The sequence below is a fragment of the Musa acuminata genome, chromosome BXJ3-9 (assembly GCF_036884655.1).
Source record: "Musa acuminata AAA Group cultivar baxijiao chromosome BXJ3-9, Cavendish_Baxijiao_AAA, whole genome shotgun sequence".
Classification (NCBI taxonomy): domain Eukaryota; kingdom Viridiplantae; phylum Streptophyta; class Magnoliopsida; order Zingiberales; family Musaceae; genus Musa; species Musa acuminata.
Window position 1 is genome coordinate 5,489,790 of NC_088357.1, and position 13,904 is coordinate 5,503,693.

At 37.0% G+C, this 13,904-nt stretch overlaps 1 protein-coding gene across 1 annotated transcript; it reads left to right on the forward strand.

Annotated features, from left to right (window-relative positions):
* The first annotated feature begins 1,156 nt into the window (after nt 1-1,156).
* Nucleotides 1,157-8,611, forward strand: LOC135586435 (protein PSK SIMULATOR 1-like). The gene is made up of 13 exons (XM_065169179.1): nt 1,157-1,319; nt 1,513-1,982; nt 4,374-4,699; nt 4,859-4,951; nt 5,045-5,135; nt 5,759-5,852; nt 6,117-6,214; nt 6,512-6,581; nt 6,760-6,863; nt 7,307-7,423; nt 7,548-7,624; nt 7,748-7,792; nt 7,891-8,611. The coding sequence occupies exons 2-13, from the start codon at nt 1,671-1,673 to the stop codon at nt 8,411-8,413; spliced, it is 1,950 nt and encodes a 649-aa protein (XP_065025251.1). The 5' UTR covers nt 1,157-1,319; nt 1,513-1,670; the 3' UTR covers nt 8,414-8,611.
* The last annotated feature ends 5,293 nt before the right edge of the window (nt 8,612-13,904 follow it).

Here is a 13,904-nt window from a genome sequence, read left to right on the forward strand (position 1 = left end):
GAAATTGAATGACAGCACAATAGAACGGTAAGCTGTGATGATCAAAATCATGTTTACTGATTCCGACAAAGTTCACCAACCAATCTAAACATTTACACCTGAAAGATACACAAAGATAAGTTTTGGAAAGTTTGACCATGGAATGGACCCAGGTAGTCAACGTTTACCCAACAACCACAGCCTTGTGTGGTTGACTTCAGTTTTGTCCATGTCTGAACCCAGTGGTCTCATGGGACATGGTGAGGTTGACCAGGCTTGCATCTTCTCATTACCCTGCAGAGTCTTTCTACTTGCATGTGCTGTGTATGTAGCTCTGATGTCGCCATACTTTGTTTGACTGTGTGTTCTTGAGTTGTTTATGTGAGGATGAAGGTATGACATTGTGGTCAGCTGGAAGAAGCTCATGATCAATATGGTTGCACAGTATCCAAATCTGCATTGTTTTTTAGGCATATTACAAGGTCCAAGATACTTGGCAACTGCTGATCCAGTAGATTTGTCAATGCATTTAGCTTGATGTTGGCATGGATTTGAGCATTCTGGTATTTGACTTTTGGCAATCTAAAGAAAAAGGGAATAAAAGTGTTGTTTCTTATATATTTTGATTGGCATACCAGTTGAACAGCTTTTCCAATTACCAATGGCAGGAAGTCATATGGTTATGCTGCACAGCCAATTCCATCTTGATGGGATAAGGTTTCAAATAGTTCCTTTATGATACAAATAGATTGAAAACAATTACAAGACAATAATAGGTCAATACTTTACACCCAAACCTTCAATTGTTTAAGGATGCAAATTAGCAAGGTCAGATAGCACTTCAAAAAGTCTTCATAGACTTCTTGTACCCAAAAATAAAGTTGTATCAAACCAATTGAGCAGAAGAAAGTATATGTTCCTAATAATTTGAATCATGCAGATTAAAAATGTTTGGTATGGATATCAATATGGCAGTCAATTAAAATTCCAAATCATGTTCAATTTTGACATGGATGATAACAATGAGCTAAGCTTAGTTGTTGTTGTTCATACTGCACCGACGAAGTGAGAAGGGAGGGGTTGGGTTTGACCAGCTTCACCACAGTCAATGGGGTGGGGTTGGGCTTAAAGCTGTGGGTGGGTGGACTTTTGAATGGCCTTGCTTTGGTGGTGTGGAGAGTTAGGAACGCGTCAAACTTTTAGTCCTCGCTTCATCGGTCTTCTCCCCTCTCTCGCCTCGCAGCCCTTTGAAGCCCTCTCCTGACGCCGTCGCCAGTCGAAAGATCTCATCTTGGCCGACCGGTCGATCTAATTCAAGCCGCAATCCTCGCTCCTGACGGGTATGTTCTTGCTGTTTGGTGGTCCAAAGGTTGGAGCTTTTTGGTCTTTCCGATCGATTAATCGTTTTCCGACGCGGTTGTGACCTGATTCTTCCTTGTTTCGTGTTGTTTTGGCGTTTTATTCCTCTGTTCCTTGGTATTTTGCTCTTGGTTTGGTGAATTCGGTGTAAAGATGGTTCCTTTTCGATTTCAGAGTTTCTTGTTGCATTGGGGCTCCTGCTGCGGTCAAAATCGGATCAGATTTTGGGGTTCTTGGTGTGATGCGCCATTTAATTCCGCTGATTTATAGTTCACGTCTTGCTGTATGAGAAGAAAGAGGCGGAATTGAGTTAGTACAGAAAGGTTGGTACCATGGGGGTGTTTTGCTCGAAGATGGCTGTGGTAGATAGATCGCCTAGTGAGATCACCTTACAAAATGGATTTGGAGGCCAGTATGCGTTTCCTTATGAGACTCATGGGAAGGGGCAGGGCATTTACAAGACCTTGCCACGGGAAGAACCTAAGAAACAGTTAAGTGAAGATCCCTACCCGTTTGCAGCAATGGATGGCTTTGGGATCATTGAATCTCGTGCTGTGGAGCCGAAATTGTCCAGGGCTTCTTCACAGAAATCTAAAACCACTATGGAAAAGCCAACAGCCTCTGGAAAATCTGGGACAACCAAGGCAAGTATTTTCTTGCATAATAACCCAAAAGAAAAGGTCTTTTCTTTTGATAATTCTTTTGTTCTTGCTAGCACGTTACGTTACATCATGTTAACTGGCATCGAATTAACATAATGCCCCATGTGTTTGTGTACATTTGCCGTAGATGCTATTTATGGTCTATTTAGTGGGCAATCCAATCCCATTCTTATTCTGGTGCTGCAAAAAGTTTGTAAACAATGATTAATTATGGCCTCAAAATCCACCTAATGTTAATAACTAGTGTGCACGCAAGAATGTTCGGAAGCTATCAAATATCAACTTAAGAATCATGAAGAACTCATGCTATTGCATTTATGCTGATTATGGCATTGCCAAAGTCTATGTTCCTAGTGGTTGTGTTTTGACAAGTTTGTTCCTGCTTTCCATTGAAGAAGCTCTTACATAATAGAATATGTATAAACCGTCTTCTCGATGATCTTCTAGCGTAATAATAACATTTGTTTTGGTCTACTTAACCAATACAGAGACATTTCACAAGATGCAACCAGATTTTTTTTTTCTTTTCTTATAAATGAAACTGTTAAGAGGAAATTAATGAAACAACATAAATTCAGGTCCTGTAACGTTGAGCAGAGAGAAATAAGGAATTCTCATCAGTTCATAGTTTCATGGATCAATTTCATTTCAGGGCATTCTTCTGCTTGAATTTTTTTTCTCATTAATAATGCTTTACTTGAATTTTCGGAAAGTAATATGTATTCTTTGTGTGGGCCATTGTCATACATGATTACAATGGTAATGGCCAAATGAGAAACTAAAGCACCTAGGAGAGAAGCTAAATAACAAAAGAGTCATGGCACTGAATCATCAGCAAAAGGAAATAATACCTGTTATGCACCAAGCTAGTCCCTATTGCCGGAACATGGCTAGTAAAAGATCAATGCCCTTTATATTTAGAAACTCATAAGTATCAAGTTAAGGTTGTACAAATTCTTCTCTCCTTTTGTTTCCAGCATTTCATGCCTTTGATGATGCACCCAGCCTCTGGTTTAGGATATCAGACCTGCATATATTACTTTCCTTTTGCATATAGATCAGTCTCATGTGCACAGTTTAGGAGTGAGTATTTTGCTAGAAGCCAACATTAGAATATATCTTTTAGGCCAAGGATTTTCCAAGAACAAGTGGCATACATTAATTTGGTAAAATATGAGAATGGAGAACAGTATGATTCATACCTGATGCAAACATAGTTACACAGTTAGCACATAGACAAAAACTAGAAGAGTTCATACTGATGAGAACATAGTTGCATGATGGCCACAGAGAGAAAGTGACTAGCTGGGAGAATTTTGTGGAGGAGATTATTTTCAAACAAATTTAGTGAGAAAAAAAGATAAAGTATCAACAAGGATATGATAACCTCTGTCAGTCTACTACAATATCTTAATTGTTTTTAGTTATAGAACAAGTTAGTAACAATATTCATTTTGTTAGTTCGTATACGATCCCCAACTCACCATGCTAATTATAGTAACTATACAGATAGATTGTTGACCTAGCGAAATACTTATTGTGACTGAAATGATGAACTATCTATTCTTTTCCAAAGTAAAAAGAAAACAAATTTGGAACTCAAATTTCGCATTATATCCCGCCAGCAGCGGGGAAGGTCAAAGTTGCCTTTACAAGTAGGAAGGTGATATTTAACATTCAGTGACACAAATCTTTGGCGCTCAAATCATACCGGAGTAAGCAATCCCATTTCTTGCTCTTCTTAATTATGTATGAAGTCTATGTTAATTCTAAAATTTTGATTTGTAAGTTGGTCAATCTGTGAAAGTTCTTGTTATGTATAATTTGTGAAAGTTGTTTGAACATCAATCAGAGATGGGTCATATTATGAACAAAAATAATATACACACTGTTGAAAAGGGGAAGGAATTAATTTTCTTCTAGTGGTCTAAGAGTTCTGCAATTTTTTCTGTGAGATTTAGAACTCGGCAGTTAGGCAGTTGGCATTTGCAACTGTTTTGAAGTAATATATGGAATATGAACATGTGTAGCATATGTAGTCGCTCATATAAATGCACATGACAGAATAATCTGAGATGCAGACCTCAAACAGCCGAGTCAGGGAAAGATTTTGTGGTGTTTTTTTCCTTTTTGTCTTTATTTTTAATGTGGTTTCTATGGTTGGTTGTTTTAGTGTATAATTTTACTGAAGTAGCTAAGATGTTTATGTGCTTGACTTATTCAATATTAATCTAATAGAATCAGGCATGATTTGACTACTACTTCAATAATTTCGTTTAAGCAAGGCCCATATGAACATTTTCTAAAGTGCTCTGGTTTAGATTCTCCTGCAAAGCATTGGTCATTGATGTTTTCCTTTTTGATTTGTTCCAGGTCTCAGAAGTGAGCTCACTCTTGGGCAGGGCTGGTACCGTTGGACTTGGGAAGGCAGTGAATATGTTGGACATAGTTGGTAGTAGCATGACAAATTTGAACTCTGGGAGTGGCTTTGTCTCAGGGGTCATATCAAAAGGCAACAAGATTTCTATTTTGGCTTTTGAGGTTGCCAACACAATAGTGAAAGGTTCTAATCTCATGCAGTCACTGTCGAGAAAAAATATAAAGCATTTGAAAGAAGTGGTGCTTCCTTCAGAAGGGGTGCAATGCTTAGTTTCTAAAGATATGCTTGAATTATTGAGAATAGCTGCTGCAGACAAAAGGTGAATGATAGACTTAAAACTGTTGCTATGTTAATTTCATAAGTATTTTTCATGAAAAAGAATCTTAGTATTGGTGCTACTCGATTATCATAACTTTAGTTATAAGGTCTTCAACGCATCTTAAAATAAACCTTTGTGTTTCTTGTGTCCATTCAACAGGGAAGAGTTGAAAGTATTTTCTGGGGAGATTATTCGATTTGGAAATCGCTGCAAAGATCCTCAATGGCACAACTTAGAACGCTACTTTGACAAGTAAAACTTGAACATGTCCACATTTGTACATTACTTGACTTTGTTTTATTAGTGTTGAAAAAATCATATTTCTGCTTTTCTTTTCAATTCCAGGTTGGAGTCTGATCTTACACCTCAGCAGAAGCTAAAGGAAACGGCATCAGAGGAAATGGAATACTTGATGACGTTGGTTCATTATACAGCTGTGAGTGCTCGGATATTTGGTAGTTAATGAATGCTGTGAGCCTGTGACTATATTGTTGCTAAAAGTTTTGCTAATTATGAAATTTTAATGACTAAATGTGCAATCTGAATTTGAGCTATCGAAAAATGATGATACTCTCAAAGAGTATGGTCAACCATTTAAAATTCACTTTTGATTAAGATGATCTTTAAACTACTGTTGCTGTGCCCTTGATGACATTTTGATGGCATGTGCCTATTATGTTAACCATTATCTTTTAAGGAATTTGTTGCATATAATATCTGTTGGTTTCCTTCTTTTTCTTTTCCAAATGGCTGATGTTTCCATGATAACTATTCAGCATAATGTGGATTTAAAGTATCAATTGCACTGGAAGTGCATGTAATACTAGTATATCTGTTAGCACTCCATCAATAAGTGCTATACCCTTGTTTCAAAAGGTCAGCTGGATATTTTAATGGTTGTTTATTTAAGAGAAAAAAAAACTTTGCTATTTTGACAACAGTGCCAGATCTTCTGTATGGCAGTTTTAGGGATCTTTTCTTGCTTGTTAAACACTACGTACTGTTTTTAACTGTAGTCCAACTTATTGTTGCGTAATTATTGATTTTTCTGCCTCGTAGGAGCTTTACCACGAGTTACATGCCTTGGATAAATATGAGCAAGATTACAGGCGGAAACTCCAAGAGGAGAAGAATTTGGTTGCAGCTCAAAGAGGTACATTTTTCTAGTACATCAAATTTTGTGGCACTTCATCATTGTGCATGGTTTTATTATGTCAAAATCAGCTTGTCTACAAACTACTTTTTTCTGCTTATGTTTAAAATGATGTGGAGATTGCTACAGCATGTTATCATCAACATTTTGTTCATGGTGAAAATTGTGACTTAATTTACTTTACCTCAGTAGGGTCAGTATGTATGTTGCTCATGTAGTTTCTGCGACTCATTTGTGACCTTACATGCCTCTCTTTACATCCAGGGGACAATCTACAAATACTACGACAAGAGCTGAAGAGCCAACAAAAGCATGTTAAAAACTTAAAGAAAAAATCACTTTGGACACGGAATTTGGAAGAGGTAAGCAGGTGGTACTGATTTACATGTGACTGTTGGGAGTATTTAATCATCATTGTCCATGAATCACCACCTTCAAGCCATGATTCTGCATTATATATCCAATGGTGTGATAAACCCTTTTGGAGTTCATATGTTCTGCTATCATAATCAACTATGTACTTATGATATCATTGAATCTGTACTTCTGCACACTAATGATCATTGAACCTGTACTTCTTCAAATATATCCACATCGGCTATCATAACGATGTGTATTTTTTTACTGAGAAAAACCAACTAATCAAACCTTTGTTACAGGTTATGATGAAGCTTGTGGACATTGTCCATTTCTTGCATCTGCAAATTCATCATGCCTTTGGAAGTGCTGGTACATTTTTCCTATTTTCACATGATGCTTTTTATTTTTGCACCAGCATAATAGAGGAAATCACTAAATATCTCTTTGAGGATGCAATTTTTTTGGAAATTGCTTTTTCATATCATTATTTTTTATTTGTTATTTGCCTCATATCAAAATGATTCATTATATCTTCTTTCAATCGTAGATGGGGATAAACCTGTTGAAGGGTCCATCAGCGGCCAGCAAAGACTTGGGCCAACTGGCCTTGCACTGCATTATGCAAATATTATTATTCAAGTTGACACTCTTGTAAGATCCTTTTCTTTGTTTTCATATCCATTCTGCATGATAATTGTCAACACCTGTTTGTGTTTTCTGTTTTGACATTGTTCCTTGAGGTTAAATTTTCTTGGTTGGTTCAATATGGAATGTAATATGACATTTTTTGTTTCTTGTTCATGAAATATATCAAGTTATGCATATTTGAAATGTTGAAATTATTCAGAGTATGCTCTGCATTTGTGTCTTCCTTCTCATGTTTTGTTCATATAATTCGATTTGGCTTCCATTTCCCCAGTTGCATTTTTGTCACTTATATAAACAGCTCTGCCTTGTATTCTCTTTTTGTGGGCATACCAACACTATGTTCTCATTATTGCTGTCTTTGCATTTACATTTTTGTATTGCCTTCTATCTCTTTGATGCGCATATCGACAACATATTCTGATTATTATGTTCTCTGAGTATATCAGGTTTCACGATCAATTTCTGTGCCACCAAACAATAGGGACGCATTGTACCAAGGACTGCCACCCGGTATAAAATCTGCACTGCGGTCCAAGTTACAATCCTTTCAGGTCAAGGAAGAGGTATGTTCTCCTTGATAGCTTTTTCCCTTGCTACTAAAGGATTTCTAACCAGCATTTAATAAATCTTCATCATCTACTATTCTGTCTTTCTGTCTTTTTATTGTTGTTCTTTTATCACTTGCAGCTAACAGTTCCTCAAATCAAAGCTGAAATGGAGAAAACTTTGCAGTGGCTTGTGCCAATAGCAAACAACACAACCAGGTAATTCTAACAGCAATATACTTGAATGCACTGTCCCAGCTCTCTGTTTGCTTATTTGGAACCTTCGATTTATCGAGTGACACTTTTTTCTTTTCCTATTTGTCAATGCAATATGGTCATCAGAGTACACCATGGTTTTGGTTGGGTCGGGGAATGGGCAAACACAGGGTCAGTGACTGTTTCATTGCTTCCTTTTATGAAAGAATTGACATCTTTCCCATCGAAGAGTTAGCGATTTGACATTATATGCATATTTTTAATTTCAGCATCGAAATGAACCGGAGGCTTCCTGGGCATACCGACTTGATCAAGATAGAGACGCTTCATCATGCAGATAAGGACAAGACAGATGCATACATACTCGATTTGGTCCTGTGGCTCCATCACCTGATTACCCACAGCAGACCTGGGAACACAGCTCTTAGGTCTCCCAACAAGTCGCCAATTCGATCACCTAAAAAGAAGAGGTCACCTGTGTCTTTGCCCATGAACAAATCTGCCTCTCCATCTTCCAAGCTCACCCCAGAAGAGCAAGAAATGCTCCAAGATGTCGACTTCAGAAGACGCACCCTGGGGAGAAGCAAAAGCCAGGAATTCGAAATCGGCGGAGCGAGGTTGAGAAAGGATGACAGGTTGAGCAAGAGCAGCAGTCACTGCCCTCGGAACGAGATTTCAAAAGAGTTCTCCTTGATGAGGCGACAGTCTGTCGCCCCCGTTATCGATTTTGACATCGATCGGATCAAAGTTTTGGATATAATTGATAGAGTGGACAGCCTTAGCAACCTATAATCTGAATGTTATGGATGATCCAGTTGATTGATATGGTTAGCAGGCCATCTGCATCTCATGTACTTGCTTGAGGGTTGACAAGCTCTGTAATATAAACCAGACTTGTTGAAAGAGAACGAGTGAATGTATTGTAAGTAATATTAGAGATGCCTATCATCATTGATTTGTGAAAATATACAAGGTGTCATTCAATCTTCATGCACAGAACATACTTAGTTAAATTAAAAGTACTTAAAATTCTTACTTCTCTTTTCTAGTGATGTCTTCTTACATTTCCTCTTACCTTTTCTTATCTAATAGTAACTATAAGTCATAAGGTGGTCTTTTATGCATTTCATTCATCTTATCTCTGATGAAGGCTATATTTTTTTCTTATCCTTTCTGGAAACTACACGCATTCGTCTCAATATTATCATTTTGACGACATATATTTTGTATATAATATTATTTCTTAACTATTTAACACTTAGATCAAGATTTTATGGAAAGACAAATAAACTGACATTTATCTAACCTGTGAATACAAATATGGGGCCTATAACACACACAAGAATTACTAGTCTCTACCAGGCTGCCCAACCAGAGCTTAAATTTCCTCAATCCAACTCTTGTTTGCTGTGTGGCGGAGGAAGGACCAATTATGTGCATCACTGCCCTCTACTGCCCATCGCTTGAAGATAAGCATTGCTGCCAAAAGTGATGCAACTCCATTGGCAGACTGCAAAGAGCTTTACGGTGCCTGCTCCCATCTTGCCTAGTAAAAGGCCGGAAGGCAGTGAGGCAGGCCATGCCTGGTTGCTGAAGCTTTAGTGCACACTGCAATGTTGAAGCCATCATGTCAGGGAACAGGTAAAGTGCATGACAATGGAGCGGTGTCTGCTCCCCCACATTGGCTGGTCTTTGTGGTCTTATATTTGATTGATGTCTTCTGTGTAACTCTGTCTTTATCTTTTTTTTTTCTTTGCTTTAGAAAAGAAAAGACTTTGTTCTCTTTATCGGAATATTAAATTAAACTTTAAATTTGATTAACATCTGGAAATGTATGCACAACAAAGAGTATATATATATATATATGTTCTTCCGAGAAAAGTTTAAGTTGGTATAGGGCTGGCTACAAATGCATCTTAGAACTAAGAGAAACTTATAAAGAGATAGATCACTTCAGAATTTGAGATGATGAACAAATTTTATGCTGATATCTTTTCTATGAATAACATGTTAAAGATGAATTTTTCGATATGTTCAAACTACTCAAATGTAGAGAAATGTCAAATATATTTCATTTCACAAAATAAATTTTCATAAGATAATAAGACTATGGTAAGCTAATAAGCTCTTTCTTATTTATCGTGAGAAATTATTCGCTTTAAATAAATCCATATTATTGGTGTGAGCTCTTTGAGTCACATATCATGAGAAATTCTTCACTGCATCCACACTAGTCATTCTAGTGTAAGCTCTTGGAGCTGTAAGAAATTATTTTTTTTAGGTATCTACACGATATGAGATATGAGATATGATTTCATCCTTTTTTTTTTAGGTAGATCTAAAAAAATGTGGACTTTCGATTTTGTCCTTTCACGATAGATCCAAAAGACACCTACTTTTGGCTCTTTATTAGACATTAACTTTCCAACTCTCCAACCAATATAAAAATAAAATGGCCTTATCACAGTACTACGATATGGTCTTCATGTTGATAAGCAACAAACACCATTTCCATATGGCGAATTAGAGTTCACACAACATTGCATGTGTAAGAAGCTTAGCCGACATAGCATTTCCTTTTCTTATACACAGTACAGCTAGGTGACTTGAAGCACTCTCTTGTGGCCATGGTAGGTTGAGAAGATCCAAAATCCCTAATGCAACACATGAGTTTGTCGAGATCAGATTGAAGTCGCTTTCTCTCCTTTGGTCGTAGGGAATTCAATATGAACAGCAACACAAACATGGGAAAGGTGTCGAGACATGCTAAGCCCTACTTCCATGCCCAAGTGACTTCAACCAATACGCTGCAACTCCACTAGCTAGTTTACTTTGTACTGCCCAAGCAAACATGGTGGTGGACTCGGATGACAAGTGTGTTGTTCTTTGTCACAACCACTCCTACCTGATCAAACGATGGCAAGATATATATGTATGGCATTCTCAAAAGGCATGTGGAGAACAAGGAAGGTGTTGGGTGAGATGTGACTAATCCTCCTCATCGTCACGAGGCATGACAGAATGAGTAAGCTAGTGGGGATCGATGATGATGATGAGTGAGTTGGTTCCAACTCAACTCAATGACAATTGAGGTTCCTCGGGTCCAATCTGATGAAGTCATTTGGAGAGCTCTTTGAGCAGCTTATAGTATTTGTTGCCCACCGCACCGATGAGTGGGGGCAGTGTGAGACGATTCTTTGACACGTTCCTTCGTCTTCCTCAACACCGCCGCTGTGGCTTCTTTTTTGATGAAGCACGTCGGTCGTCGTTGCCCACCAAGAGGGGATGTATTGCATGGGGAGTGAAGCCACCATGCTCTTCCACGGAGGTCAATTGGCCTCCCTCTCTTCATCCACTACTGGCAAAAGGACACTGTGTTCTTTCCTTGTCGCTACACAGTACGTCCAGGAGGCTTGATGATGGCTCAAAAGGAGAGTCGAATCGTGTAGTGGCCGACGGCCCTTGTGCACTAGCAAAAGGAGACCGTGATATATATTTGGATCCAACAAAAGCAGGCATGAGCTGAGGACATCTTCTCAGACTCACTTTCTAGGGTTACAAAAGAAGAAACAAAAGCTCTTCAAACACACACACACACAAGTCAACTTTGTGTTTCATCTCCTATCTAATGAATTGATGGAAGTAAATGATCATTTCAGGCATGGACTTGACGATGGCCGGGGGAAGTCTTGGCCGTGGAAAGTGCAGTGGCACTGTCAAGATACATGTTCACTAATGGAGGGTCACAGTAAGAATCTGCTGAGTGAGTGTGTGTCGATGCTGCAGGTCACCTACAATGATGCATGTTCCATTCCATCATGTAACCTTAAAAAGTTAGAATGCAGCAGTTCTTCATGGCTTTCGCTCTGTGCGCTTCTGTTTTCCTTTTGCGAGAATACTGATGCCGGTTGACTGGTTGCAGCTCATCAGCTGCCTCTCCTCCTCATATATTTTCATGCTTTAGTCAACTGTGACTTTGTTGAAAAGGAGCCACCTCGAACTTATTTTTCGGCCAATATTGGACCATCACAACCATCAAATCATGTAGCATTTTAGCACTTTATGTTAGGGTATATGTAGTGTTTGTACATATCATCTCTCTCTCTCTCTCTCTCTCTCTCTCTCTCTCTACCTTGTCAAGGACCCAAGGGTCAGTTTGGATAACTCAGCATACGGGCTAGTCTGCCATCGCTCTCAGTTTTCTGTGTCATGAGGCCATATCAGAGTGGGACATCTAACATTGTCATCCCCTTATTTTGCTGACATTGTTTTCCTTCTTATCTTTGAAACAGTTTAGTAGTGTCATTTCTTTCAGAATTCTTATCTGATTAGAAGGAAAGAATTTTCATCGGTATCTCAATTTCGATTCAAATGCGAATTTGATGCACACTATATGTTCTCTAAAGAAACGCAACGTTGGCTAATGATAAATGTATTGAACCTTTCAAAAAGATAGTGCTTCTTCAAATCTCTCAAAATTCTTTTTCGGTGTTTAATTTGAGTTTATCATATACATGGATTGTGTATATATGAAAAAAAATCCAAATATAGGAAGAAAATCATGTAATTTTGGGTTAGTGGTTAGATAAAAGTAATTCTAATGAGAGAGAGAGAGAGAGAGAGAGAGAGAGAGAGAGAGAGAAATAATTTAATCAAAGTGAGACTATATTGCAAACATTGATAATTTTGTTCGATCGATTTCCTAAATTTAATGAGTGCACTAATCAAAATCTAATGTCTACTTCTATCCATAAACCTCAACGAAAAGAAATATAAAAATCAATAATAAAAGAATTAATTTCTCTATTTTAGTTAGGAAGTCAAACACGACAAATCTAATATTTTCGATCTCAATTTCTTTTTATGCATTACGTGGAGCAAATTATCTTAGATAATTTTTAGATTGACAAATTAAGATCTACTAAACCAATGCATGCTTGCATGAGTTTGCAAGCAACCAACAAGCAATTAGGCATATCTTTCCGAGATTGATTCCTAAAGTTTTATAGATATAAGTTCTTGAGCTCCTCTTCACTTTATCTAATATGGTTGAAAAGAGAGAGAAGAATAGAGTGACTACTTATTTATCGAGGTGCAAATTCATCCTATGTTCTAACATAACTATTCATGCTCAAGTGAAATCAGTATATGTCTCATCCATCGTCATCCCAACATCTCAATCGACTTTGAGTGAGGAAACCTAAACCTAGGAATACAGAACCTCAACGTAGTGATGTGAGAGAGAAAGAGAGAGAGAGAGAATTCCATCTTATCCATTTGGCCACGGGTTGACAGAAACAATATTGATGGGAAAGAATAGGATAGGTACGACGAAGTTTCCACCCATAGATGTGTGGGGGGGAGTAAGAGAGCAGAGAAAGGAGGAAAAGGGAAGTAGATTAATGAGCTTTGTTTTGCTAAATTACAGCATCCATTGGTTGTTAAAATATGATATTGTTAAGTGTCAATTTTGGTTATAAGTTAATATTATATTATTATGTTTAAATACTATCATAATCAAAATTAGGGATATATTGGATTTGGAGCAAAGTGATATTTGGAGGTATAAGAAGATTTGGCCAAGCCTATGATATAACTTGTATGTTGGTAAAATTATCTTATATTTGAAAAGAGTTTCATTATCCAATCTCTATTTGAATGTTTTCCTTAACTCGATTATAAGACTACTTAGATCAACATTAGAGTTCATGAGTTCTAAGAATACAAAATAAGAATGTAGTTAGAGAAGTCTTTCTCTATAGTATTCATTTTGTAATAATCATCGATTGAAAAATATTAAATATATTAATAAAAATAAATTTTTAGATATTATTTTGATACGACACGTATAGAGAATTTGTGTAATAAGTCTTGATTGATCCTCAATAATTGCCATACTTATATCTTGAAATGATAATTTTTAGTACTTATCGTAAGTAAGAAAATAATCACAGTCATAAAAATATTATTTTTGAACTTTGTTACAGTCTTTTCCTTTTCGATGAACACATGTTTTTAGAAGGTTTGTATAAAAACATCATATTCTAAATTTTTTTTAGTACGTTATAGTGTTTTCCTAATATCATTAAAAATACTACGATATAGTGTAAAAACATTATAACGAGATCAGTTCATCTTATAGATCACTCCATAGGTAAAGAATGAAAAATCAAGAGACAATCGGGTGTCAAGTTAGACTATTTTAAGTATTAGATAAAAAATTTTATTCTGAGAATATTGAAAAAAATTAATATTCACTATCCCTTTCTATTATTGATAATCT